Source organism: Pelodiscus sinensis, chromosome 1, assembly GCF_052426305.1.
Source record: "Pelodiscus sinensis isolate ZL-2025 chromosome 1, ASM5242630v1, whole genome shotgun sequence".
NCBI classification, from domain to species: domain Eukaryota; kingdom Metazoa; phylum Chordata; order Testudines; family Trionychidae; genus Pelodiscus; species Pelodiscus sinensis.
In genome coordinates, this window is record NC_143052.1 from 172,281,347 (window position 1) to 172,307,442 (window position 26,096).

At 41.6% G+C, this 26,096-nt stretch overlaps 1 protein-coding gene across 2 annotated transcripts in view; it reads left to right on the plus strand.

Annotated features, from left to right (window-relative positions):
• The window catches only part of GBE1 (1,4-alpha-glucan branching enzyme 1), a 255,351-nt gene that overhangs the window by 45,577 nt on the left and 183,678 nt on the right, over positions 1-26,096 (plus strand). For both annotated transcript variants that reach the window (XR_012897753.2, XM_075909685.2), the window contains exon 2: positions 21,861-22,030. Coding sequence is in view for 1 of the 2 variants with exons in the window: in XM_075909685.2 (XP_075765800.1) it covers positions 21,861-22,030 (170 nt within the window). In the remaining variant the exon portion in view is untranslated. The remainder of the gene's footprint in view (positions 1-21,860; positions 22,031-26,096) is intronic.

A 26,096-nucleotide genomic window follows, 5' to 3' on the forward strand; every position in this document is an offset into this window, starting at 1 on the left:
ATCCAGTGCTGGGGGGAGCTGGCTTAAAATGCCCCTACCCCCTAGACCATCTTTGTGGTGCCACCCTTTCTCCCTCCCCCCCCCGCTCCCTCCACTGTCTCTATTGGAGGCAGAGGGGGGAATAGGGGCTGCTTCATCGTACCTTCCCTATCTGAGGGAATGCTAGCAGGGAGCTGGCCCCTCCGCCCCCCGGATGGGCTGCTACCACCAAGCAGTCTCTGTTGGCAGCAGCCCAAGATGGCCATGTGCTGGTGCTGCTCCAGCAGCCTCCCCTATCCATGGCCAGCCCTGGTCATCGTGAATGGAGGCTGCTGGACTCAGTGTGAGCCCAGGTGGCTCTTATTACATTTAAAATGTGCAGTCACAACGTGGATGGCTCCTGGAGCCAGCACAAATCCGGACTGCTCGAGCCGACTCCTGGAGCTACGGTCCTTATTGACAATTAGCCAGATAACAGCAATTTAACATCCATAACTTTAAAGGATTTGTTTTGTAGGAATAATGAACATCCATAGTTGCCTTGGTCAATGAAAAAGCATTGGGGATATCAATGCTGATGTTTTAGGGAGAAATCTAACTACAGATGGAGAGACATTGGGAAGAAATGTCCCCATTCTCAGTGGACAGACATTTTATCACAACAGGGTTTTACATGTTTTTCTAACTGGTACTAGCTATTTTCAAAGACCAGGTAGTGTTTTGGTGAATTCTAGAGGAAATGAAGTAGGCTTATACTGGAAATTAATAGTGAGTTTTGCAGCTGTTGCTGCTTCAGTTCTCTCTTCAGCAATAGTGTTTTGCTGAACAGTGGAATAAGTTTGGGTACTATGTCCTTCAAAAGGTGGATGCATGGTTAATGTAACCAGTCAAAATCCTGTTGATTTGGGAGAAGTTGGCAAGGAAAGAAATTCTGATGTTCTAGGATGAAGCTTTCTCCTCCCTTCCTCTCTTTTGGTAGGGGATTAAGATTTTTGTGTTCTTATTTTGATTAGAATTGATGTAGAAACATGAATCTTATTCAGCATATTATTGTGACACTTTAAGCTAATAACAATTACTTGCAGAATTAACAAGAAAACTGAAGCCAAACTGATACAGCACACTTGGAGTCCAAATTTGAGAAGAAACAGATGGCTTCTTATGTTCACTGCTGTGAAATAAATGCAGTTTAAAGAACACACTCTTTAAATGGTGCTATGAAAATTAAATGCAGTAGAAATAAACTGCTGTGGATGAAGGTCACTATGTGTAGAACTTTGATTCTTGACAATCTGTAAGGGTATGCTGCATCATACCAAAATGTTTTGAAAGTTTTATAAATAATGTCCATTGACATTCCCTTGATATTTGGGTTCTTTAGCCTGGTCAGTGTGTAAAATAAATCCTCGGGCATTATGGAATAGTAGGACTTACCATCCAGTGAAGCTTTTCAGAAGTGATAAACATTATCCCTGTTTCTTTCCGAAGTCTGAGTGCAGCATTATTTTAGCCTGAGTTTTGATTTGGACTTTGTAGCTGTCAGTTTTGTTGCTGTGGGACTTGTTGAGGCAATTTTTTTCACAGACTCAACCTGGATGTCTATTAATACAAACTAAGTCCTTTACAAACAGTTGACAGTGGACTCAAATGGGAATTGATATGTTATTACTTACAGCTCCATTAAAATACTTCAAGTAAATAAAACTTTCAAGAGTTGATTCTGAATTACTTTTGTTTTTAAAGCTTATTTTAATATAAGTCTGTGCATGGATGATTCCAGCAATAAGTGTTCCTTGCAGGGAGGAGACTAAGCTGCTTACCTTAATATGAAGAAGGTTTGCAATCTAGTCCTTAATTTAAACCCTATTGAATTCCAAAAGAAGCTTGTATAGTTACAGTAAACATGCACAGTAAACTAGATAAATTAATTTTAATAACTATATTGTCTCAACATTGCAAACAAATTAATAACTATATTGGTCTTTCAGTTTACCTAAGTATATGATGAATGTTTAATATTAACATTATGGTGTCTCTTTGGCAATATGAAAACTTGAATGTTTAACATGAACACAATTTCAAATTAAAGTAATAAATCAGAATTACCAATACCACACTCCTCAATTGGCCACACTCCTCAATTGGCATTGGAAGTGTAGTATTTTGTCCCATGTACTTTTGGCAGTATGCCTCTTTATCAGCTACTGTCTTTGCAGTCACGCTTCTGTTCACGTCTTTGCTACATGCTCTGCTGATTACCTTGGAAAAGGGCAACGCTGTAACTGTTGAGATGACCTTTCAGTTTATTTTCTCTTGTGTAATATCAAATGTGAGCTAACAGTCTTAGTCTACCGATTTCTAGAAAGAAAGCGTTTTACATTTTCTACCGTTTTCTGCCCAAATATGATGTGGTTTCTCTGTAGTTATGTTTATTTAAAACAAACAAAATCCAAACCCCTGCCATGATAATTACTGAAGAGGTAAAGAGAAGAGAATGTTTATAGCAAAACAAAACAAAAAAAACCCACCCTGTTTCAATATGCAATCTGTGTACAATTTAGTAACTGTTAAGCAGATGTATCTTGAGATAATGAGCGTTTAGTGAAATAGCTGCTCTTGAACTTAAAATGTATAAAGGCATTTTCTTACAAACAACAATGGACTAAACAGAAAATGTTACTTAGTTAAATTGAGTCAGTCTGTTCGAGAGAAGTATATAAAATAAAAGCTTAAACTCCTATTTTTGACTGATGTAAACAAAAAATGCCATCTCACTACTGATTATCGTAAAAAATAAATATGGAATAGCTTTTACCATGTGCAGTTGCCCTTTCCAAATGCAGTACTTGATAATGAAAAATTTCATTTCAAATCATTAGAGATGCTTCTTATGCCCTGATCCTGCAACGGTTTACAAAGGTAAGTAGCTGTCTTTAAATGAACAAGGGTGTTTATACGTTAAATGTGCATGCATGTATTTTTGCAGGATTGGTGCTTTAGAGCTTCATTGATTTCATAGCTCAAATCGAAATAATTTATTTTGGTTTTTGTCGCTGTCTGCAGGAAGTCTGAGAGAGCATTCTTCCTCTGACTTACCTTATTCCTCATTCAATGAAGGCTACAGGAGTCAGAGTAAGAAGTCCTCTAGCTCGACATGGTTGACATTGTCAAAATAACTGCTTGCTGTGTGGATACGGACAGTGTTGTTTCAGAATAACACCAGTTATTCCAGAATAATGCTGCTGTGTAGACATAGCCTCAGTAAGTAGTTCTTTTTGCTTCTGGTTAAAAGAAATGGATATTAGGGGAGGATAAATTTTTAAATAATATTTTACTCTTCTCTCAAATACTGGAGTCTGATTAGAAAAAGATGGAAATAGAGATTTCCCTTCCATCTCCCTCAGTGGTCATTTCACTGATTTTATTTTTCTGATCACTTTCACCTTTTAGTTCTGTTATTAGTTCTGATAACTGTGTGTATGTCAAATATTAGGCAACTTGAATGTTAGACAACCTAAAAAACCTTGCAAGATGCACTGCCTGCCAAATTGCTGTCAGTGCAGTCATTAGTATAATAAAATGTTAATAAGAAAATAAAATAGGGGTTATAGTTTTAAATTTACTCTATTTAAGGAAACATTGTGCAAGAATTAAGTTAGCAATGGTTTGTGTTGTGCTGAAATATTATTAAAATAGACTGCTTACTTATTAGGTTTAATTGCTTATTAGTAGTTACATCTCTGCCAAAATTAGCAGCTGCTGACTGGAAATGTCAAGAAAAACTTTCTAATTATTATTTAATCTTTCTGGATACTCTAGATTCTTTTCATCATATTTGTGGAAATAAAAATGCTGGGACTTCCATGTTACTGCATTTTTATGCTTTTTAAAAAAGAATCCAGATATCTCTATGGAGTTACAGCAAAACAAAAATTGCTCATTAGTTATCCATAGTATAAATGAATTGATTTGTCTAACTTTATGCAGTGAATTTAAGCAGTTTGTATCTTTCATTATTACTGCAGACTTGTTACTGGTTTGGAGATGGGGAGAGTGCATTTTCCTCATTTTTAAAGGAAATAAGAAAAAGATCATTAAAATGCAACTTCCACTTAGCTGTGCCATGGTCTTTTGTTGGCCTGCTCTATTTCTACTTATGAGAACCTGCACCTATTGACAGTCTGAGACCCACTCAAGGTGAAAGGCATAATAAAGCTTGAAGGCTAAAGTGACAGTAGGAATAGTTTTGTGTGTGTGTGTGTGTGTGTGTGTGTGTGTGTGTGGATAGAGGACAATACAGACATTACATTTATTTTAGAGGTAAGCAGATTAACTGCTATGCAAGTAATGTGTTACAAATAGGATAGAAAACATGCATCTTTCTTCTGTAGAAATAGGAATTAAGATGCCTCTGACTTTATACATGATTTAGGTATTTGTCCCATTTTTCCCTTCTAGTAGTCCTGACTCTGTAGAAGACTAGTTTCAGCTGTTTGGCTTAAGGGACAGAGTATCTTGTAAAGTACAAACAAATCTTAATTAAGCATATGTTGTATTTCTCAGTAAATGTAACTATTGACATCCAGAAGTTCAAATGCTTTATTGACTAGTGTTTCTGATCAGGATTTGAAAAAAAATCTAATTCCATTAGTGAGAGAAGTGTAGAATAATTTCATTTAATAGGGATACTACAAGGCAGGCAGTATGCTATTTGGAGAAGAATATTTTACAATTGTTACATACAGGTTGTACCTCAACTGGGACTCTCTGGTCTGGCAACATCTGTGGTTTTGCTGGACCACAGATGTTCCTGGACCACAGAGCCCAGGTATAGGGAGATTGAACCAGGGGGCAGATGGTGTGTTGGGGGGGTAGGAAGGAAGGGAGGATGGCTGGTGACTCAGTGGGGAGTTCTGTGTTGGGGAGGGAGGTGGACGTGGAGAGGAAGGCAGTGCTGTAGGGAGTTCTGCCCCCTGCAGTTGGGCAGTAGCAGGGGACTGTCAGCAGCTGGAGCCCTGGCCACAGAGCTCAGGCGGGATGGCAGTGGCAGGCAGCCTGGAGAGCCACAACTGGGCAGGCACTTGTGGGGCTGATCTGGAGCCCTAGCTGAGGACAGCAGGGCCGTGTTGGGAGGGACTGCCCCGGTCCAACAAATCCCTTTGTTTGGGACCACTCAGGTTCCAAGGATGCTGGATGAGGAGGACCAACTTGTACTTGCAAATTTGACCTAATTACCTGTGCTTGGTGCATGGCTTCCATTCTGATTTACTGAACACCTAAACATTATTTTCCAGAAAAGCGCAAAAGGCCTTGTACTTCATTTAAACAATTGAAAATGACAAATTGTAAACTAGAAATTGACAACTATAAGGGATATCTAAATTATTGATGTAAATTAAAACCTACCCATTCCTAATTACACAAATGTTGAACTTTTAACTTCATTCCAGATTGGTGCTGTCTGCTGGTGACAATGGGGGTATAAGTGTAATGTTAAACCACCACAGAGTTCATGGCATTCCAATGAAGAGCTCAAAGAACAGGGAAAAGTGAAGAATTTACCTATTAAAATGTTACTCAATAGTGCAGGTAGAAGGTATAGGGAAAGTACATATTCATCCATCCATAGTCATCTGTGGATCACTGCAAAAATGAGTGAAATGTCCATTTTTAAACCACTGCAAAAGCAAAGCGACAGGCTGATCTGCGTTGAAGTTAGCCATTGACCTTTGATGCTTCCAAAGCAAGCTATTTGAACATTAATCTTTTCTGTACACTTTACATGTTACACTCTTGCACAAATGTTAGTTCACCTATTCTAAAACATAAGTGGAATTGAATAGAACTTGGAGGGTCAGTAAAATCAGGAAAGAACAAGCAGGCTGTGTCTACACTGGGCCACTTATTCCGGAAAATCAGCCGCTTTTCCGGACTAAGCTGCGCGCTGTCTACACTGGCCCTTGAATTTCCGGAAAAGCAACGGCGCTCTACTGTACAAAATCAGCCGCTATTCCGGAAAATCTATTCTGCTCCCGCTCGGGCATAAGTCCTTATTCCAGAACACTGTTCCGGAAAAGGGCCAGTGTAAACAGCCCAGTAGACTTTTCCAGAAAAAAGCCCCGATCGCGAAAATGACGATCGGGGCTCTTTTCCGGAAAAGCGCGTTTACATTGGCCACAGATGCTTTTCCGGAAAAAGGGCTTTTCCAGAAAAGCATCTGTGGCCAATGTAGATGCTCTTTTCCGGAAATACTTATAACGAAAACTATTCTGTTTTAAGCATTTCCGGAAATTCATGCCAGTGTAGACGTAGCCGCAGAGATTAAAAAGGAAGAAGGTTGCTATTTTGATACAGATGCAGTAGATACAGCAAAGTAAAGGTAAAGCTAGACACAAATTAGTAAAATTGGTGAACTGATACTATGATGGAAAAGTAGCATCAGCAGTACATGGCAAGTCAATAGCTTCAACAGCTTTAGCTGTTTTAAACCCCTTTGAAACCTAAGGGTGGATGGATACACTCTCATCCTGTGTTGCTGTGCTCCAACATTGGTATTGTGCCTATTTTTTCCCCTATGTTTAATATCGGTCAAATTTTGACCTGATATACCAGGGGTTCCAGCAGGATAGGCCTGAGAAATGGTTATGCATTTCTTATGCATTTCTTTTTTGTACAACTGATATCCTCTGTGCATGAGTGACAATTTCACAGACAGACAGACACTACATATTACAGGCTAAGAGGTTTGTGGTTTCTAATCCCAGGACCACTACTGACTGCATCAGTATGTCTGTGAACTTCATGACCCTTACAAACCTCAGCACATTCCCCTCAAGGACGGGCAATTACCTTGAATTCATTTGGCAGACTAACCAGAAGGTTGGTGACTGCAAGCAGAGATTGGATGGATCCATCGGCACTGACTCAGTGTGCTCCAGGGTTAGTGCCTATGAAATGCCAAGCTCCACCCTCTGTCCCCATCCCGCTGCATTTCTCATGCACTGGTAACTCTCCCACTCCCACCCATCTACTTTTCTGCCCTTCCAATGCTTTTTGAGCTGCACAAAGACCTGATTCACAGTGTTTAGAAAGTTGAGGGAGGAGGAGTAGGAACACTCTAGAATGGGGGCGGGAAGAAGTGTGGTGTGGGCAGAGTTGGAGTGAGGGCTAGGGTGGAGCAGGGGGATAGAGATTTTGGCTTCAGTGCCTTTCTGTAACTTAAGCAAAGATATCACTATGCTTGTCTATGCTTTCTGTAACTAGTAGGGCCAGGACAGAATGCAGGAGTCTTAATGCTTGACATCTTAGGTAACAAATGGGTATCTAGCTCAGGCCTGGTCTACACTGGAAGTTTGTCAAACTGAGGTGCATTAGGTAATTTTTTTTCTAAACGAGTCCACTGCATCAAGCCCAATCCATTGACTTCAAGGACTAATAGTCAATTTCTTCTACTCCTGCTTTTCACAAGACTTAATGCTAAATTTGTTGACTTTAGGGTAGTGCAGATGCAACACTGAACGTTGTTGTTCTTGGCCTCTGGGAGGTTCCACAGTGCCCTGCTGTGATTGCTCTGGCCAGGGTTTTCAATTCTGCTGCTGTCCAGGTGCACTTGGGAAAATCTGCATTTCATTTCTGGTGTGGCCAACGTGCCAAGTATACCTCGGAGTAGGCAGCCCAACTCACTGAACATAAATGCCCAGAAAAACACAGATGATGTACTTGGTAAAGTATATAGTTGCCAGTTAGGTATTACAGAAACTAGACAACAGGCAGATTTTAAAAAACCTGGAGAACTGCTTCCCTGTGATTCATTTAAATAGTTTGTGTATGGAGTGAGAGGGTGACATTGGCTCAACACAGAGGAGTTCAGCAAACCCAGAAATAAAATAACTTGATGACTTCTAACTAAACGTTTCCTGTTCTATTTACATCTCTATTGTTTCAGGGTTTAGGCTTTCTCAAAGGATGGATGTCATTGAAAATCCCACACCTTGTTCCTGGTTTAACTTCTCTCTTACAGATGTTGCTCTGATCACACACAAACTGTAGCAGGAGGGCACTGCTTCAATTAAAAAACCCTCAAACTTTCTTTTTGTTGACTCTCCTGGCTCCCTGCCAACACTTCCTAACAATTCTCAGGTCATGTCTACACTACCGAGATCAACCCCCTCGCCCCGGAGGTCGGTCTTCCAGCATTTGATTTAGCGGGTTTAATGTAGACCCATAAATTGAGCATTGAGGGCAGCTCTGCCAGCATCCAGTACTCCTCGTTCTGTAAGGAGCAAGGGAAACTGATGGGAGCATGTGCACCTTATGGATAGGAGTGTTGGCCAGCACCCAGTGACTAAGGGGTTAAACTCAGGTAGCTAGCAAGGTTATTGGCAGGGGGCCAGAAGAACCAATGGGATACAGTTCTGAAATCTGATTTGTATAAGACATTTTCTCAAACTGTTCTCTGAGGAGCCCCAGGGCTCCGCCAGACATCTTCAGGGGCTCTGCGAGTTTGACAAACTGGAAACATGGATAGGTATAACACATACAGTCAGTGGACCGATGGGGCTCCACATACATTTTTACGCATGTAAAGGGCTCCGGAGCCCAAAAAGTTTGAGCACTGTTGGTATAAGATACTTTGACTGCTTTCTTTGTGTGGGGAAGTTAAGCCAGGAGTTGAGAGAGACAGAATGATTTAAACCCAGGAAGGATTACCATGCCTCGAAGGAATTTGGGGCAAGGAAGTGGACTCTACCAGGAAAGGATTCTGAATAAATAAAGATAAAGGTGTATTTGGTTATGATTAAGGTATTTTCTTTATTTTTTTGGTTTTGTTTGAACTGCTCTGTGTGAATCCATGCCTTCCCTTTCCCATTCACTATCCACAAGTTGTTCCCAGAGATTTTCTGTTTTTTAATTTGTTTTACTTAGTAGTTCTGCAACACCCAGCAGTCAAGTATACCTTATCAAGTATATCTTTTGTTTTGTTCATAAAAATCACTATTTTTAAGGTGGTGGTTTGATTCTTCTGTCCTGTAAAGTAACAGGGACTCTGTGTGTCTGCTTGCCTAAGACGAGTGGTCAGAGCTACCTGAGACTGCAGTTTGTTTTCCCTTTGGTTTTCAAGCTCTCTTGTGGTAAACGAGCTTGGGATTACCCCTTGTCAGCCGACCGTCAGGGGTGGGTGTGTGTGTGTGTGTGTGTGTGTGTGTGTATATATATATACTTAAGCAAAGGACCACATCCAGGTACAATTTTTACCCCTTTCTGTGCCTCTCGACTTCAGCGTGTCAGGCCAGGGCCGGTCTCTCAATTCCTAGGAAAGACGAATACGAGGTGGGCGTCCCCTCTGGAACCTCGGGAGATCAAACACCTAACCCGACCAGCAGATAGATGGTAGATTGACACTCAGAGAAAATGTGCTGCTGGACCCATCTTTATACCCCTGGGGGCCTGTATCCTCTTTCTTATCTAAGAGGCCAAATTGTACTGATCCGTTTTGTGGCACCAGTTCTTACAAGCAAGTTGCAAGTTAATTTACACTTGCAAGAGAGAGAACTAAATTGTGAGTACTAGACATTTTTTTTTACTGGGCGAGAGATTCCTCCCCCCGTGGACTGCTGTGTGTTCGTATCAATATGGGTTAAGTCAAGGACACTCCTTAGCAGCCTCTTGGTCAGCAATTGGCGTATCTCTGTTTATAGCCATTCACAGTCACACAGCCTATGCATTCTGCTCTGTGTGCCATGCATGCTCCAGGCAAGCAAAAATGGATGTTACAAGGGGGGTTCCTATCTGGCTACACCCTTCTGGAGGAAGTCCAAGTGCTTCTTCCTGGGTTCAAAAGGAATTTTTTTTCTTTTGTTTCGCTTTGGTGGTAGCAGCTACACTCCCAAAGTCAGTAAGTTTGTGAGTCTAGGGAGGTTTTTTGTAAGCAGAGCCTATAAAGACAAGGTATTTAAGGCTTTCGCGGGCCCTCACCTTCTGCACTCAGCATACCAGAGTAGGGAACAGCTCTGACGCACCCGTCAGCCTCCCATAGTATGGATGCTGCCATGGCTTGGCTTAAGGTAAGCTGACTGTTACATACCTTAAACCAATTAGCCCGGTCTATTGGCCTCAATGACGAACTGTCTCTGGGTTTAACCCTTATAAGCAAGCAATTTAGTTAACTGAATGATGGGGAAGTTCAGCCAGGGGTAGTACTCCTCCCATTAACTGATACATATACAGTACAGGCAGTCCCCGGGTTACGTACAAGATAGGGACTGTAGGTTTGTTCTTAAGTTGAATCTGTATGCAAGTCGGAACTGGTGTCCAGATTCAGCCGCTGCTGAAACTGATCAGTTTCAGCCGTGGCTGAATCTGGACGCCAGTTCTGACTTACATACAGATTCAACTTAAGAATCCCAGGCATCCCCAAGTCAGCTGCTGCTGAAACTTCCTGTAGTCAGCCACTGGTCATTTTCAGCAGCTGCTGACTTGGGGACACCTGGGAGAGAGCAGCTGGGGTGCTGCTGGGTTGGTCCAGTGAGTGGTGCCCAGAGCGGCGCTACGGGACCAACCGGCAGCGCCCCAGCTGCTGTACCACAGGTGTCCGGAGCAAAGCCGTGGAGCACGGGGGCAGCGGGACAGCCCAGATGTGCCGTGGCTGTCCTGCTGCCCTCAGGCTCCGCGGTTTTGCTCTGCTCTGCTCTGCTCCCCCTCCCCCTGGTCTGCAGACCAGGGGGAGGGGGAGCAGAGCAGAGCAAAGCCGCGGAACACGTGGCCAGCTGACAGCCCAGACGCGTCTGGGCTGTCAGCTGGCCGCATGTTCCGCCGCTTTGCTTCCTCTCCCTGGACTGCTGGAGACCAGGGAGAGGAAGGGCCCCGTTCGTAACTGCGGATCCGACGTAAGTCGGATCCGCGTAACTCGGGGACTGCCTGTAAACCCCTGTTTGCTCACCAGATGGCGTATGGCTTGAACCCCTGTTCTGTTGTCATACCCAGACACCCCCTCCCCCTCCTGCTTGTGTGGGCAGGAAAAGTTCCACACTCCTTGTGAATAGAAAGTTCTGAACACAGTCACTGTGTGAGCCCATGACCTCCCTGCCTTGCTGTCATGCTTGGATCCCCTTCCTTTTTCCCACTCCCCCATGCAAGCTCAAGCCCCGACTTCTTTATTATCAGACCTGCCACCAAACAGAGTCTAGTTGCTCCCGTAAGACCTCCATGTTTATCTGCTGCATAGTGGATGCTTGAAAGCATACCTGGGCCCTTTTGTGCATCCCTTTTGTCTTTAGGCAGACTTTTTTTTTTATGCTAAGAGATTAGGTTTTTTGCTTGATAACATATTGCCTGCAAAGTCTACCCTTCACTTTTAATTAGTGCGGGTGCAGCAATCAGCATACTGAATGCTGCCCTGGCTTTGCCGGCTAGCACAAATCCACAGGCAAAAATGTATTAAGGATGAAAGGTTCAAGGAGGAAATGCAGGGAACAGTTGAGTGAATGGAAGAACACGCTGCTGCAAAGGATGCAAGTGGAGCGTGAGGACAGGGTGCATGCAAGGAACCAAAAGTGAAGAACCAGGTGAAAGTCTTGACAGTCATGGCAGATGTGTTGGCCCACGTGGTGGCCTTCCAGCTCTTGCAGATCCACATTCACTCCCCACAGAGTTCCATAGCCTTCTTTCCCAGGGTCCTAGAATGCAGGGGAGGGTGGTGTGAAGTCAAGGACAGCCTCACACTCAACTCCCAGGGATATGCCCTGGAGCAAAAGACTGTCTTTGCACCTGTGATCACCCCCTTCTCTTCCCCCCCCCCAAAAAAAAAATTTCACACTACTCTGTCTGTCCCTGCTATATTCCCTAAATTAAAATGTACGGTGTCTGAACAAATAGCCTCAAGAGTGTGTTAAAGGGCGGCAGGGAAGGTTTACAAGCAAGTACACTTAAGGCAGGGGCACCTCCTTAAGAACAACATGCATAACTTCTGTATCACTAGCCACTCATAAAGCTGTTTTTCAACACCTCTCTGATTTGCAGTTCCCTTCGCTGTGTTCTCCTTATTGCCCGGTGTTTGGTTGCTCAGAATTACTGGCTAGACACTGTGCCTTTACCCATCCTCTCCCCCTGCCATATAACTTTCTCCCTTATTCTCACATATTATGGAGCACATAGCAGACTGCTACTACAATAGGAATGTTGCTTTCACTGGGTCTAACCCAGTCATTAGACTGCATAACCAAAAGCACATTGTAGCACCGTTCTGCACTTGCTCAACCTGTAGTTGAACTACTTATTGTGCTCTAGGCTGCTTTTGTATGGCTTCATATGCCACAAGAACAAGGGGTAGGCTGGGTCTCAAGATAACTATTGACATTTCAGTGCATCTGATAAATTATTCCAGCCTGGGGAAAAAAGTTCCAGCTTACGGTTTGCCGAAGAGGAAGGAGTTCCTAAAGATGCATGTGTCATGCACCTTTCCTGACCATCCCACGCTGGTGCCTGTGAAATGGCCCTTGTGATCCATCAGCACCTGCAGCACCATCAAGAAGTACCCCAGGTGTTTTATGTACTCTTTGGTAAGGTAGTCTGGTGCCAAGATAGAGGGGTGCATTGAGGCTATTGCACCTACCATAGTTAGGAAACCCCATTGCAGAAAAGCACTGTGCTCTCTGATGGTACCAAACTTTTCCTGTATGTCAAGAAGTTTGAATGCCAGTGGCATTTGTAAGTTGATCAACTCAAGTGCTTTGCTGAAGAATATGTTCATGGCCTTCTGAGATTCACCCTCATTCCGCTGTGCCCTGGATACTCTCTGGGTATACTCTAGCATAAGGCACACCATGATTATTATAGTGATAGAAATGTAGCCGTGTTAGTCTGGTGTAGCTGAAGCAAAATACAGGACTCTGTAGCACTTTAAAGACTAAGAAGATGTTTTATTAGAAAGCTCATCATCTAATAAACCATCTTGTTAGTCTTTAAAGTGCTACATAGTCCTGTATTTTGCTTCATGATTATTATGATTGCCATAATACTTTGCTGTTCCATCATAGGTTCTATGCTTACACTACTATGGCATCTTCACAGATAACTAGAGGGGAAGAAAAGGGTGCAAAAAGAGTGCTTTCCATTGCTCTTGAGCAAAGCGGGGGGAGGGGGAAGAGACGAGTGCATTATGGGTTGCTGACCACATGCACCCAAAACCACCTGCTGCACAATCCACTGCGTCAACTGCAACTTGGTCCACTGGGGCTTTTTTGCACAAAAACCCTGTTTTGCGCAAAATCCCGGAGAGGCATAAGGATCTTGCGCAAAACTGGGTTTTTTCACAAAAAAACCCTGTCCATGCTGCTTATTTTTGCGCAAAAACAGCTTGAATAAATTATGCAAATGAAGAGTGGCAAAATGCTAATTTGTACTTTATTTGCATAGGAGCATAACCCATTATTTGGCTGGGAGCATAACTCAGAATGCAAAGGAACTACTCACAGTGCATCTTTCTGTCGATTGATAGCCACCTTATTGAGGACATGCTACTTTAAACTATGCTGTACTCTTGCACACACTCGGGGCAGACACCTTTGACTTACATAATTGGGTGATAAGAATATCAACCTTAATAAATTAGCTTTATCTTTTAGTGTAGCCAAATGTGATCTCTGCCTTTGTGGCCTGATTGTAGGTAGGGAGCCTACCTTTCTCCTTCAGATTGCTACTGCTATAGCTGAAGTAGAAGATGGCTGTGCTGGGGAGCTAGGGGTTGAATTCAGATCTACTGAAAAACCATGAAGGCTTGGGAATGGAAGGATATGTCGTAGGGGTGTTAAATATCACTTAATTGAATAGTTTACTAACCTCATGAATTCTTATCAGTTACTCGACTATTCTATAGTCCTGGAGGCAGAGCCAGCAGCCAGTACAATCTGGCCCCACTCCTGAGGAGCCACTCTGCAGTGCCACCCCTGTATCAGAGGCAGCAGCAGGGGGGTTGCCAAGTGGGAGCTAGCCTGTGAGAGGAACCAGTTAAACCAGCTACCCTCACGGACCTGCTGCCTGTCAACCCACACTGCTGTCTTTGATACAGGGATGGCAGCAGCCCCTGTTTGGGGTGGGGTAGAAGGGTCTGAGCTCCTGGATCTGGCATGAGCTGGAATTCAGCCAGGCTGTCTGCCTGCTTACCTCCTAATACACTTTAAAATGCAGAGCTGCAGCAGGGGAGGTCCCGGACCTGTCACAAGTCAGGACTGAGACAGGCTGCTACCCCCACTGCTTAAAAACTTGCAGAGACGGGAGGAACAGGGAGGGAAGGGATGTGTATAGTCTGTAGTAGTAATCTATAAGCTCTTACTTACGGGTTAATCATCTATACTATTCCATCCCTAGTATGTTGGAGTGAGAATTCTGAAATGAGTTACTTTTTAGAATTACAGAACTTTTTTAGAAGTGAATTGGGATGTGCTTTCTTTTTTATTTGTTGGTTTTTGGTTAATTGGGTGTGCAAACATTACTATTGAATTTATTTGAAAAAGAAAAACAAAGGTCTTGCTAGTGCAAATTTGTGACATTACCCAGGGTGCAGTCTGGATTGTTGAACAGTTAACCAGTTATGTTCCCTCTATGCTCCACTCTGGGAGGGTCCCTTTTACTCTGCTTTGGTGTCAGAACAACCTCTCCTGAGCTGATCACACATAATCTCCAGCTTGTAAATAGCTGAGAGAGATCCTGGATGAGTGCAAGACACTCACTAATTATATCACAGGCAACACCAGCAAATTCAAGTCTCACTTGCCAACAAAAATGTGCATCTTTTACTGGCCTGCACTGTCCCGGGTGATGCAAGCTCATATTAGTAAAAAATATGTACAAATATCATTATACCAAATGGATTTCCCAAACATTTCAGTATAAATACACTCGTTTAGCTAAAAACAAAACATATTACTTTAAATCTCTTTCCATAATTAAGTACTGAGGCATAACAAATTCTGATTCTTAAGGAAATAAACGGTAAAATGCAACTAATACCTAGCTTAATACACGGAGTGAATATAAAGCCAAGGTCTTTTTCCTCGCATGTTCTTGCAGTCTTACTGGCTGAACTCCTTTTACTCAGTCTTGCCCCATATCCAAAACCTGCTTCTTTTTTTTTCCTCCAATGTTGATACCATTTGTAGAGAGTAGGGGAGAGATGATTTGGGGCATCTGCTCTCTTCTATTCCTCTTGTAGCACTTTCTTTTGTGCAAGGATCATCTCTAGATGATGATCAGGAGACAAAGTCTAAGAGACCAGAAATCTTAAGCTCCTTCTTTATCAAAATATAATTCCCCTTCTCACGCTCTCCCCCCCCCCCCCCACCAGCCTCTCTCCTCTTCTCACTTAATCAGGTGATGATCTCTTTTGATCTTGTTGACATATGGCTGAGGCATAGGCTAGCTTTTTGTCTCTCTTTATATTATCTGCAGTCAATAGGATCAGCTACAGACCTTGCTTATGCATACCAAATGTGTTCATCATAAGATCCCTTAATGCTCCGTTAGATATAGCGGAAGTTCATTTAAATAAGGTATCTTACACAGTGCCATTTAGTAGCTGTCAGTATGCTTTGCATACAATTTAGCATGGTCTGGTAAAGAGGTGAACATAGGGTACATACTGTCACAGCAAGAGAGGTCTTTCTAGAGTGTGAGGAGAATGGATCTTCGTGTTTGAAATGCAAAAAGCAGAATTTGACAAAGCATGCCTCAATCTCACTAGGATAACTGTGCCTCAAGGCACTGCTAATGAGCTACAGCATCTTTCACCGGTTCTGAGTACAGCCTAGTTCAGTAGGGATTTAAAATGTCTCCTATCGAATATGAAACATGAAATCAGCTCCTACGTGAAATTCTCCACACCTTGCACTGGGCAGGCTCAGCAGAGACTGCAAGAATTGCCATGATGGTAGATAAGTGTCTTCTATCCCAAGAGGAACTCCACTTGATTGTTCAAGCATCCTGGCAGGGTAATGTACAACTGTAATGAACTAAACTTTTTAAGTTTAGGGTTCACGGCTATAGGTAAAATAAACTATCACAAAACTTGAATTAACTTCCCATATGAAGGCTCAGAAAACTTGACAACTGTACAGGGGAAAGGTGGTTTATTTTAATAAGCTGCCCCAGATGTATCAAAGCAGCAATAGAAAGTTATGTAATACTCAACACTTACTTTATGACCATGTTCTAGGAGTGCCGTCTTTGGCCAAATGGAGTTTTGCTTGTGCCTTGGAATAGGAATTGAGCTCTCCCTGAGCTTTGGTTTCTTTGTTTACAGGTACCAAAGTTCACTGTTAACCCTCACCTGTGCTTTACTTCTCCCACAGAGATTAGAGCCTGTAGTCATTTGATCTAGTTAACTCGGGATGGGCAAAAGGACCTGCGCAGGCCAAATCCGGCATGCCAAGTGGCCAGATCTGGCCATTGGAGTCCCTGCCCCCAGGGCAGTGAGGGCCTGGGGATGGGGTGAGCACGCAAAGTTTTCTCCACTCTGTCAGCAGCATGTGGTGCTTCGAGGCACCAGGCACTCCTGACAGGGCTAAAGGCTTTGTGCTCCCCCACCCCCATTCCAATCAGAACCTGGGGGCAGGGGAGCATGCTTCTCTGCCCCCAGGTCCCAATTGGCCTGGGGATGGGGGAGCGTGGGAAGTTTCCTCCCCGCCGGGGCATGGGCACCTAGGGGCCAGTCGGGGGCAGGCAAAGGTGCTTCCCCATACCAACCATGATCTGGGGGTGGGGAATCTGGAAGTATCCCAACCCCGTCCCTTCCGGTGTGGCCTGGAGCCACTTCAGAAATTTCTAAAGTGGCCCCCAGCAAAGAATTATTGCCCACCCATGAGTTAACTCTTCAAATTAGTTTGGCATAAACAAAATATTTTTAAGAAGATGAGACCAAAAAAAAATCCCCCAAAACCCAAAAAAACAACCTAACACAAAATCTCAAGGCCAAGAAGTGGTCAAATTTTGTTTCTAACCTTAAATGTCATTTTCTTTTTCATTCTTGCTTTTCTCATTCCTTTCTTCCCTCATATTTAATTTCATTATTTGCCAGTAGAGGCTGTTGTGTGAATCTGATCTTCTTTTTCAGAGAAGAAGGCCTCACTTTACATAGTGCATGCTTTATGCTTTTAAAGGCATTTGTGCATCACTGGTGTTTATCATAATTACTGGCTGAACGTCTTTCATCCCACCAGAAGCCTGGGCCTTCCCGAGAGGCGATTGTCCCATGGGTGCGTCATTTGGCTTGAAGGATTAAAGGTACAAGTCCAAGTAGTAGATGCAAGCAAAGCTCATAGAACTAAGGTTGCCTGGTATTTTCGTGGCCTGTCTGGTTTTAAAAAAAAAAATCAAAGAATACCGGACACCTAAAATGTCTGGTATTTTCTGAATTTTTTCCTGGCCAGGAGGCGAAAATGCCGGGCACCTGGCAACCCTACAAACACTCAGCACTCAGCCCCCATGCTTACCTGGTTCCTCAAAGCTGCTGGCACACATTGCTGCCGACCAAGGAGAAGTATTGCTTCCCCTGGGTATTAGTACTCAACTTCTCCCTTGTTCCTATCCCTGCATGCACTTTTAAAGGGGATATGCTGTTTTAATGCTGTTTTATTTAATTTTTTTTGCTTAAGTATTGGAGTCTTTTTTTTCTCAACAACCTTGTGCTCCCCCCCCCCCCCCTTTTTTTCCTTCAACAGAATTTTTTTCCTGGTGGGTGAGTGGGGTGGGTTTTTTTTGAGGGTGGCGGGAGTGTTTGGTATTTTTGTTTCAGCCATCTGGCAACCCTATATGGAACAGATAAGTTTTCTACAAAAATGCTGTGTTATGAGCTTACATTATTTCGTTTTTGTTTTTTTTATTTTGAAACTAGTGATACTTGAAGCCTTAGTTCTTACCTACCTTACACAACCTTAGGAACATAAGAATATTCTATGTTCATTTAAAAAATAAAATACAACTGTCATTGTAGAAATTCAAAAGACACACAATCACAAAATGTATTTAAGAGAACTTCTTTTAAGCTAACTTCATTGGGTGTTCTTCTAGGCTAATAAGTTTTTTTGTAGTCTACTCCTGTGTACAACAAGAAATACCATCCTAAGTACATCTCTATTACACAACGGGAAAATTCTAGAAGAATATAGAACTGCTTTGTCACCTTGAGCATATTTGCCAATATGAAAAGGTGGAGGTGTAGAAAGAATCCATACAAAAATTCCTGCTGTCTTGAGACACAGAATAAGGCTCTTCAACCAAGATATATGAATGTGGATGTCTTGCCCTAGAGAAGCCAGATTTCTTATCAACTTTTAATTTTCTTTTATGTTTTAATTATTGATAAATGCCAATCTCTGAAGTTCACATCAAGTTTTCTTATACTGTAGATTGTTATTTTCTTCTGAAATTGATGTTCTGCACACAGAACATGCAGTGCTTCTATTCCTTCATGCAGGTGATTCTATAACCATAGAATTCTATATTGGCTGCCTACTTTTGTCTACCAGGTCAAAATTCACTTTTTTTGTGAATAACTTCAAATAATATATTACTTGGATGTTCCTGTGAACATGCTTAGCTTTTAAAATTTGCTTGCTAAAGTACTGGCAGAAAGTAAGCACATTAGGATGGACACAGCTAATGTGAATTCAGTGTGGTGTTTGGATCAGATTTCTGTGTTTGTGTCAGCTTTTAAGTTTCTGCAGCACAATTATGCAGTAGAAAATACCAACTATTAGTACAACCCCAGGAGTATTTTTCTGAGGAAAGTTGAGTATTCCAGTAACTAATTATTCTAATCAGAGGTATTCATGTGCAGGAATGGGGAAAGTAAGTCTTGTTTCATATATTGAGACTTTGATACTGTAGTGAAACATTGCTACATTCTGTATGACTTGTTTTTATATAAAAAGTTTGTTCCATAAAACATGTTGTAAAATTCTGCATGTGCATTTTGCAATGCAGGAAGACACATTTTTAGTTCAGATGTGAGGAATGGTAGGTGATTACATAATTTAGCCTATTGTAGTGCATGTCCACAACAAGGCAGAATTAAGAGTGAATTTTCAGCCTTGTCTTCAGCACTCCCATACTTGTATTAAATTAGCACAGTATGAATTATACACAATTGAAGTTTTTTTTTCCTGCTTAATTACAGGTCCCACTTTATTTTTTTTTCCAGGTATGGCTTTATCTTGAGGTGTAGCTATATAATTCTTCCATAGCACTAAACCCCCCAAACAAAACATTTCTGTCCAGACAGTTAAAGCTCTTGATCAGGCCCTTCTCACTATACATAGTCCCCTCTGGTCTCCCTAACAATTTTATATTAGTCCCATTCAACAAGAGCCAATGCAACTAGCTAATGTGATTTTTAAAGCTGCTAAACTGCGTGCCCAATGTCTTAAAGGTTGCTGAACAGAAATAACTTTAAAACAACATTTGTTTCTGCATGCATAGACCTTTGAAATGATATCCTGCTTCTGTTTAAAGTCTATGATAAAACTCCAGCTGACCTCGGGGGGGGGGGGGGGGCATCCTTGTGGCAGGGGACTATTTGGCTGTGTTCGAATGCATTACAGTGCATCACAGCGCTGCTGGGTACTACTGCAGAATCACTATTAAAAACAATGAACATTATATACAGTTCTCCTGTGATAGGGTGGGTTTTTTTTGGCATAAAACTGTAGTGCAGCACCTTTTGTATGCTGTTGTATAGTACAGTGTTTCTCAACTTTATAAAAAAAAAAGTACCCCTTTTTCAAAACAAAAAACAACAAAAAAGTACTTACAGTTTTCAGACGCACAAACATTTTTTTCTACCATTGCAACACATTTGTTTAAACAACTTAATCATAGCCAGGCAGGCAATGACATTTTTGGGTGTAAAAAGTACAAAAATAATAAAGCGCTGTAAAACTTAAGACACAAATTCAAGTTTTCTCCAAATGTCAGTTGTGTTGACGGACCGCCCAGACTTCTCTCAAATACCCTTAAGGGTACTTGTACCACTTGTTGAGAAACACTGCTGTAGTAAACTAGACATTTATATATGCAGTCTGTAATACCTGTAACCATTGTAATGCTCCTTCCACTTGCAAGGAGATCCTTTGATTTTTGGAATAATCTTGCCAAATGTCAGATGCTGAACTTTTTGAAGCAGTTTCTGAGAATTGCTCTTTACTAGTGTGTTTAACCTTTCTCTTATTTTTTTAATACATCTTTCCACGCTTGTGTTTGACATTTTTAATGCATGCAAATAAAATTGTTAAAGTTAAAAATCAACTAGTGTTGATTTTTTTCTTGAAAATGACAACTTTACATTCACAGGCCTTTAAGACACATTGTGTGTTGATTATAGCACTATAAATGAAATTGGATCATGACTCCTTCAATGTCTAAGATCAATTTTGAGGCATAACAACCAGGAGCAAATTTTGAGAAGTGATATTGGGGAGTGGGCATTAGGGTGCTATGAGTATATTGTTGCTATATCCTGGGGCTTCCATTTTGAGTCAGTAGTTTCATGGTGAATATCTGTCTTCATAACAGAAGCTGTTGTGAAGATTAGTCTTAAGAAAATCATAAAACTCTGTGAATATTAATATAAATAAGCCTGCTTCAATTGAAATAACCAACAAATGGGATATCTCAAACCACTCCATCACAATTCTCTGCCACTGAGACCAATTCCAAACCAAAACTTTAAATAAATCTGAGAGTGGTGTCCAGATGTTGACATTTCTTCAAGGTGTAATATCTTGGTTGTCACTATAACTGATGGTCCCTTTTGAATTAATGTCCCTTCTAAAGTGTATATCTTTACTAAAATAGAGTATTATACCACAGTGCTGTCATTCTCTATTTCTTCCTTGCTGTCAAAGAAAAAAAAACACCTTAAAAGTTTGTGAGATTTAATTTTTTAGGGGGTAGATGGGAATTGGAATGTAGCTTTAAGTGTACTAGAATAAGTGCATTTTGGAGGCAGCATATTTCTGGCATTTTAGTTTTATAGATCCCATTTGAAACGGAGTAAATTTATAGCTTGGTAGATTAGTAGACAATTTTGTGGTTAGCTAGGCAAGAAATTTTTATCTCCTCTTAAAGATGTAAGCTTCAACATACAATAGGGTAATCTGACTTTTTTTTTTTTTTTTACTTGCTAGTAAACTACCACCAGTTGGAATACTAGAGTGTTGTGGGTGAAAGCTAAGTGTTTGCATCCCATGTGAGAAAAATTTCAAATTATAAGCACATGATTCTGTTGCTCTTATTTACACTTGACATCTTCCCTCCTGAAAACAGTGAGACTACTCAGGTTAAGAGTGGCAGAATCTACCATCAAGATCAAAATGATCACTTCAAGGCTTGGGTGTTAATGATTTTCTGTATTACTAGTCTTCAGTGGGACTGATTGGAGTAACTGAAGAAAGTTCACACAGCTTGCAATCACCTAGTACTATTTCTCTGTCCAGTAGCTATCAAATATTTTGGGTATTTACAAGGCTCTTGCCTATATCTTGCACTGCTTTTGGCCATGGCATCTGGAATGCCAAGATATAATTTAGATCCTATTGTATTTATAGTATTTGCCATGGAAGTTTTCAAATCATCCGATATTTTCCTATATTACTGGTTATAGGCCACATAAGGGAAATTGCTGGGCTGCTTAGTATGTATAAAGTTCTCCTTCATTGTTTAATAACCTTATGGCTTCTGGGCTATCAATCTCATTATCAATGTGTAGGCTTAAACTACAGGTTGTTCCTATACAAAGAAACTGTAGGCTTTTTTGGTCTAAGTACCTACTACAAATAAGATCTTTGCTAAATTTTCTAAATGAATTTAGTGTATGTTTGTTTGTTTAAAAGGTATACCCTGTTTCATGAGCGATTGAAGAACATTGAAGAAAATGAAGGAGGCCTTGATAAATTTTCAAAAAGTTACAAAATCTTTGGAGTCAATCGACACGTGGATGGTGGACTACATTGCAAAGAGTGGGCTCCAGGGGCAGAAGCAGTTTTTCTAACGGGCGACTTCAGTAAGTATTTTTAAAGAATTTTCAATTTATTTCTTTCCTCTCCTCATACCAGAACTAGTGCCATAATACAAATTATGCAATGCACTTTATTTTTAATGAAAATAGGGCTGTCAATTTTGTTAAAAATATTAATCATACTGTTAATAAAAGAATACCATTTATTGAAACTTTTTTGGATGTTTTCCACATTTTCAATACATTGATTTCTATTACAAAACAGAATTCAAAATGTACAGTGCTCATTTTATATATTTGTGATCAATATTTTCACCATAAAAATAGTATATTTCAATTCAATGGATACAAGTACAGTAGTGCAATCTGTATTACACAAGTGTAACTTATAAATGCGGCATTGAGTAAAACAAACAAAACCAACCCTGCACTCAATTTTTACAAAGTTTTGCTTTTGAGGGCCCACAAGTCCATTTAGTCCTACTCCTTACTAAAATCGGTCACTTTTTAAACTTTTTTCTGCTTGATTGGATTTGTCAAAGGAGTTTTATTACTTTTTCAAAACTTTGGTTTTCCTAGTTAGTCTTTCTCTAAAAGCAATCCACACTTACCTAAACGACTGTTGAAAATCCATTGAATGTTTTTCTACATGTATAGATTGCTTGACTGTGCAAAGTCATGTTTCAGAGCTCATTGGCTGTTGAGGAAGAAACATGAACTCAGGTGCATCTGCTCATTTTGTCTAAAGATTTTATAGTAAGTCCTATTACAAAATAATTTGGTAATGCATATCCCCATTCTCTTGTCAGGAGAAGGGCAAGGAGATGGGAGCAGAGCCATTCACGTTTCAGCAGTACAGGGAGTTCTAGGACTTGTCTGACTTAGGTCTAACACCATTTGTCAAGCTTTTCAATTGACCGCCCATTTTGCCCCTATAATATATTTTTGCCCTAATGATGCTAGATTTGTGTCAAGTTTTCTTGAAATCACTTCGTGCTTGTGTTTACATAGTACTAGAATGGAGCTGGATTGGGTTGCTTCTGATTAGCTTTGGGGCAGTAGGATAGCTTCTTGCTGGATGAGCCCAAGGCTGGGAGCCATTCAAAAAACTTGAACAGTAATTGGTTGAGGTTTTGCATGTGTGCTGTTCTCTTCCTTTCTCAGCCTCAGCCTGTGTTTGCTGGCATTCTGAGCAGCTCCCTTGCTGTCTGCCTCTGTAGCTGTCTGCCCAGGCTGTTTCCCCAGCCTTCGTTGTTGGCATTCTGCCCAGACTGTCTTTGTGCGGAGAAGACCACAACCAAGAGCCCTTCAAAAAGGCCTGGAAAGTCAAAGCGTGTGTGAGGTGTCTCAGTTGGGGGCCAAATCAGTGAGGGTTCAGGTTTCTTGGAAGCGTTTTTTTTTTTGCTTCTCACTTGTGTGATTTTTTTCCCCCCCCAACTGATTTTTTTTGTTGTTTTTGTGTGTGTGTGTGTGTGTGTGTGTGTGTGTGTGTGTGTGTGTGTGTGTTGCTCGGTGACCTCCAACCCCAAAAAGGTTCGCTACTTCTGCCATAAATAGAGAAAACATTGAAACTTTTTTGTGTTGGATATAATATTTTACTTTATTTAAACTGAAGTTTGATGAACTATCATGAGAAAGTTAAAACGCTTAATCTGTATAATAATTTAAATTAAACTGTTCTTTCCAGATGCAGCACTAGCAAAATGGCTTGGGCATAATTATGTAATTTACAGTGAGTTTCCTTTAGCAGCATGTGGTCCATGGGGCATGTGGTGGAGAGAGTTCCCTCCTCTCCCTCGCTCCTTCCCTCCCTTGGGAGAGTGGCATGACTCGAAGCAGAAGGTGGAAACTTGGCATGCCACTATGGAAAGTTTGCTGATACCTGGCCTACGCTTATTGATTAACTCTCACAGTTACTCAGTCCTCCCCTCGCTGCCTCTATATCAGATGCAGTGGGAGGGAGGTGGGAGCTGGTGTGTGTGGGGAGCTGTCTCCTGCCAAGCTGCCTGTTCACCACATTGCTACCTCTGATACAGAGGCAGCAGCACGGCCTGCCCCTCCCTTTATGTCAATGTGTAACTGCTGAAAATTTCAGTGGTAACATTAAAAAAAAAGGCATTTTATCATCCTTAGTGCATGGGGAGACCAACAGATTTCCATCCTTTCAAATGTACACTACATAGCCATTCTGCAGCTACTGAGCTTGCAGTTAAATTCCCTTTCTCCAGAGTCATTGATATCTGGGTCTGATCTTGAGTCAAGTCAGGATCAGATATTTGAGGATATGTCAAGAATAGCAATTGACATAAACGTGTTACCCAGGTGTTACATACCAGGTGGTCTGGGGCACCGCTGAGAGGGTCAAATCAGGATGAACTGCTTAAAACCAGGATGAACTACTTACAGCCCAAGACCCTCTAAGCACCAAACCAGTTACAAAGTACACTTCAGCTTCCAATCTGCATTAGACACACTAGCTTTCCTTGTGTTGCAACCAGCACCACACTTTACACTGAGAAGTTATAAAACCAATCTCACCAACTCCAAACAGTTTCTCCCTGTCCCAAAGGACCAGCCACTTCCCAGGTAAATTTATACCTCTGATCTTACCCACAAGAGCATTCTGTGCCAGTGCCTTAGAATCTAAAATATAAAGGTTTATAAATAAAACAAAAGAAAAGGTTGAAAGTCAGATTGTTAAAGAAAGCACCTTACGTATACCAATCACCAAGTTCTTGATGCAGGCCCTTAGCAAAGATGCAACAAACTTAAATCTCTGGAGTACATCCTATGTTAGGATGGGTCAGCAAATCCTTCCCGGCCCTTTGTCCATAGCAAATATGCTTCTGAAGTCAAGGGCAGGATTGAAGACAAAGATGGAGACCCCCCTCAGGATCCTTTTATAATCTTGCCCATGTGGAGGGAAGAAGTGATGGTACCTCCCAAACTGGAGTGGATCACATGACCAGCTAACCTCTCCATGTCCTTTAGGCAAGCATCCATGGCGTGTCTTTTGGTCTGCAAGTTCCCAGACACGTTCCTGAGAAGTTCACTGGCAACATTTGAGAGCCATTTTCCATGCAGCATCGCTATTCAGCATAGCTATTCACCAAATAACCATTCCGCACAATAGGTGGGGTCGACACCTATTGCTGTCTCCCAGACAGAGAACATTTAAAAATATACATACAAAGTCCATATTCATAACTTCACATAAAAAAATCATACAAGTATGAGTGGCATACACTGAATCAGCATAGCATAAGCTTTAATTTGACACCTCACTTGACCTACTTTGCACAGAATTTGGGGGCAAACACTCAACAGTGGTTGCAACAACAGACTGCATTTTTCTATTACAACCCAATAATGTGACAGCATGAAAATGTAATTTCTAGAGAATAGGTCTCTTCTCCAACCTTCATCGCTCCCTTCTAGTCTAATCCTGATCTCTGTGCTCTGGCATCATGCACTTTCACAATTTTGTCTCTGTGGACCACTAAGCCATGGAGAATGAATGATTAGTAACCTTTTCTGTTTGCACACTCACCCCTTGAACTGGGGAAAATTTTGGGATTTGGATGCCATCAATGATCTGTACAAAGTTTGGAGACCTCATTCTCTGAAATCCAGCTATGGTTTCTAGAGCTTCTCTTATGGTAACCGCCCATGAATGAATAAGTATTGATTTGCCTCAAACCTGCACATTTGCAGTCTCAACAGTGGATTCTTTAGCCCCAACATGATTTGTAGCAGACTTGTAGTAGGCTGTTGTCCGCTACCAAGCAATAGCAATCACTTTCTGAACCATGCTGCAGTGTGAGCTGTAGCTGGTAATAATGGGCCATTGGTGGGAGTTGGCTGCCAATGGGAGACACCACATGTGCCCCGGACCGGCAGGGAGAGGAGGCAGCCAGACCCCAACCAATAGGATGGTGGTTAGAGCCATGCCTTTTTGGGGTGTCCTTCCCGCAGACCACCAGTAAAGCAGACAGCACTTACAGAATCACTGTTCTAGCTGATTGGCTACTCCACTGGATAAGCTTTCCCTTTCAGTAGGGAGCAACAGTAGAGTGAGATCATCCCCTCACTATGTCTTCCATCCTGTTTT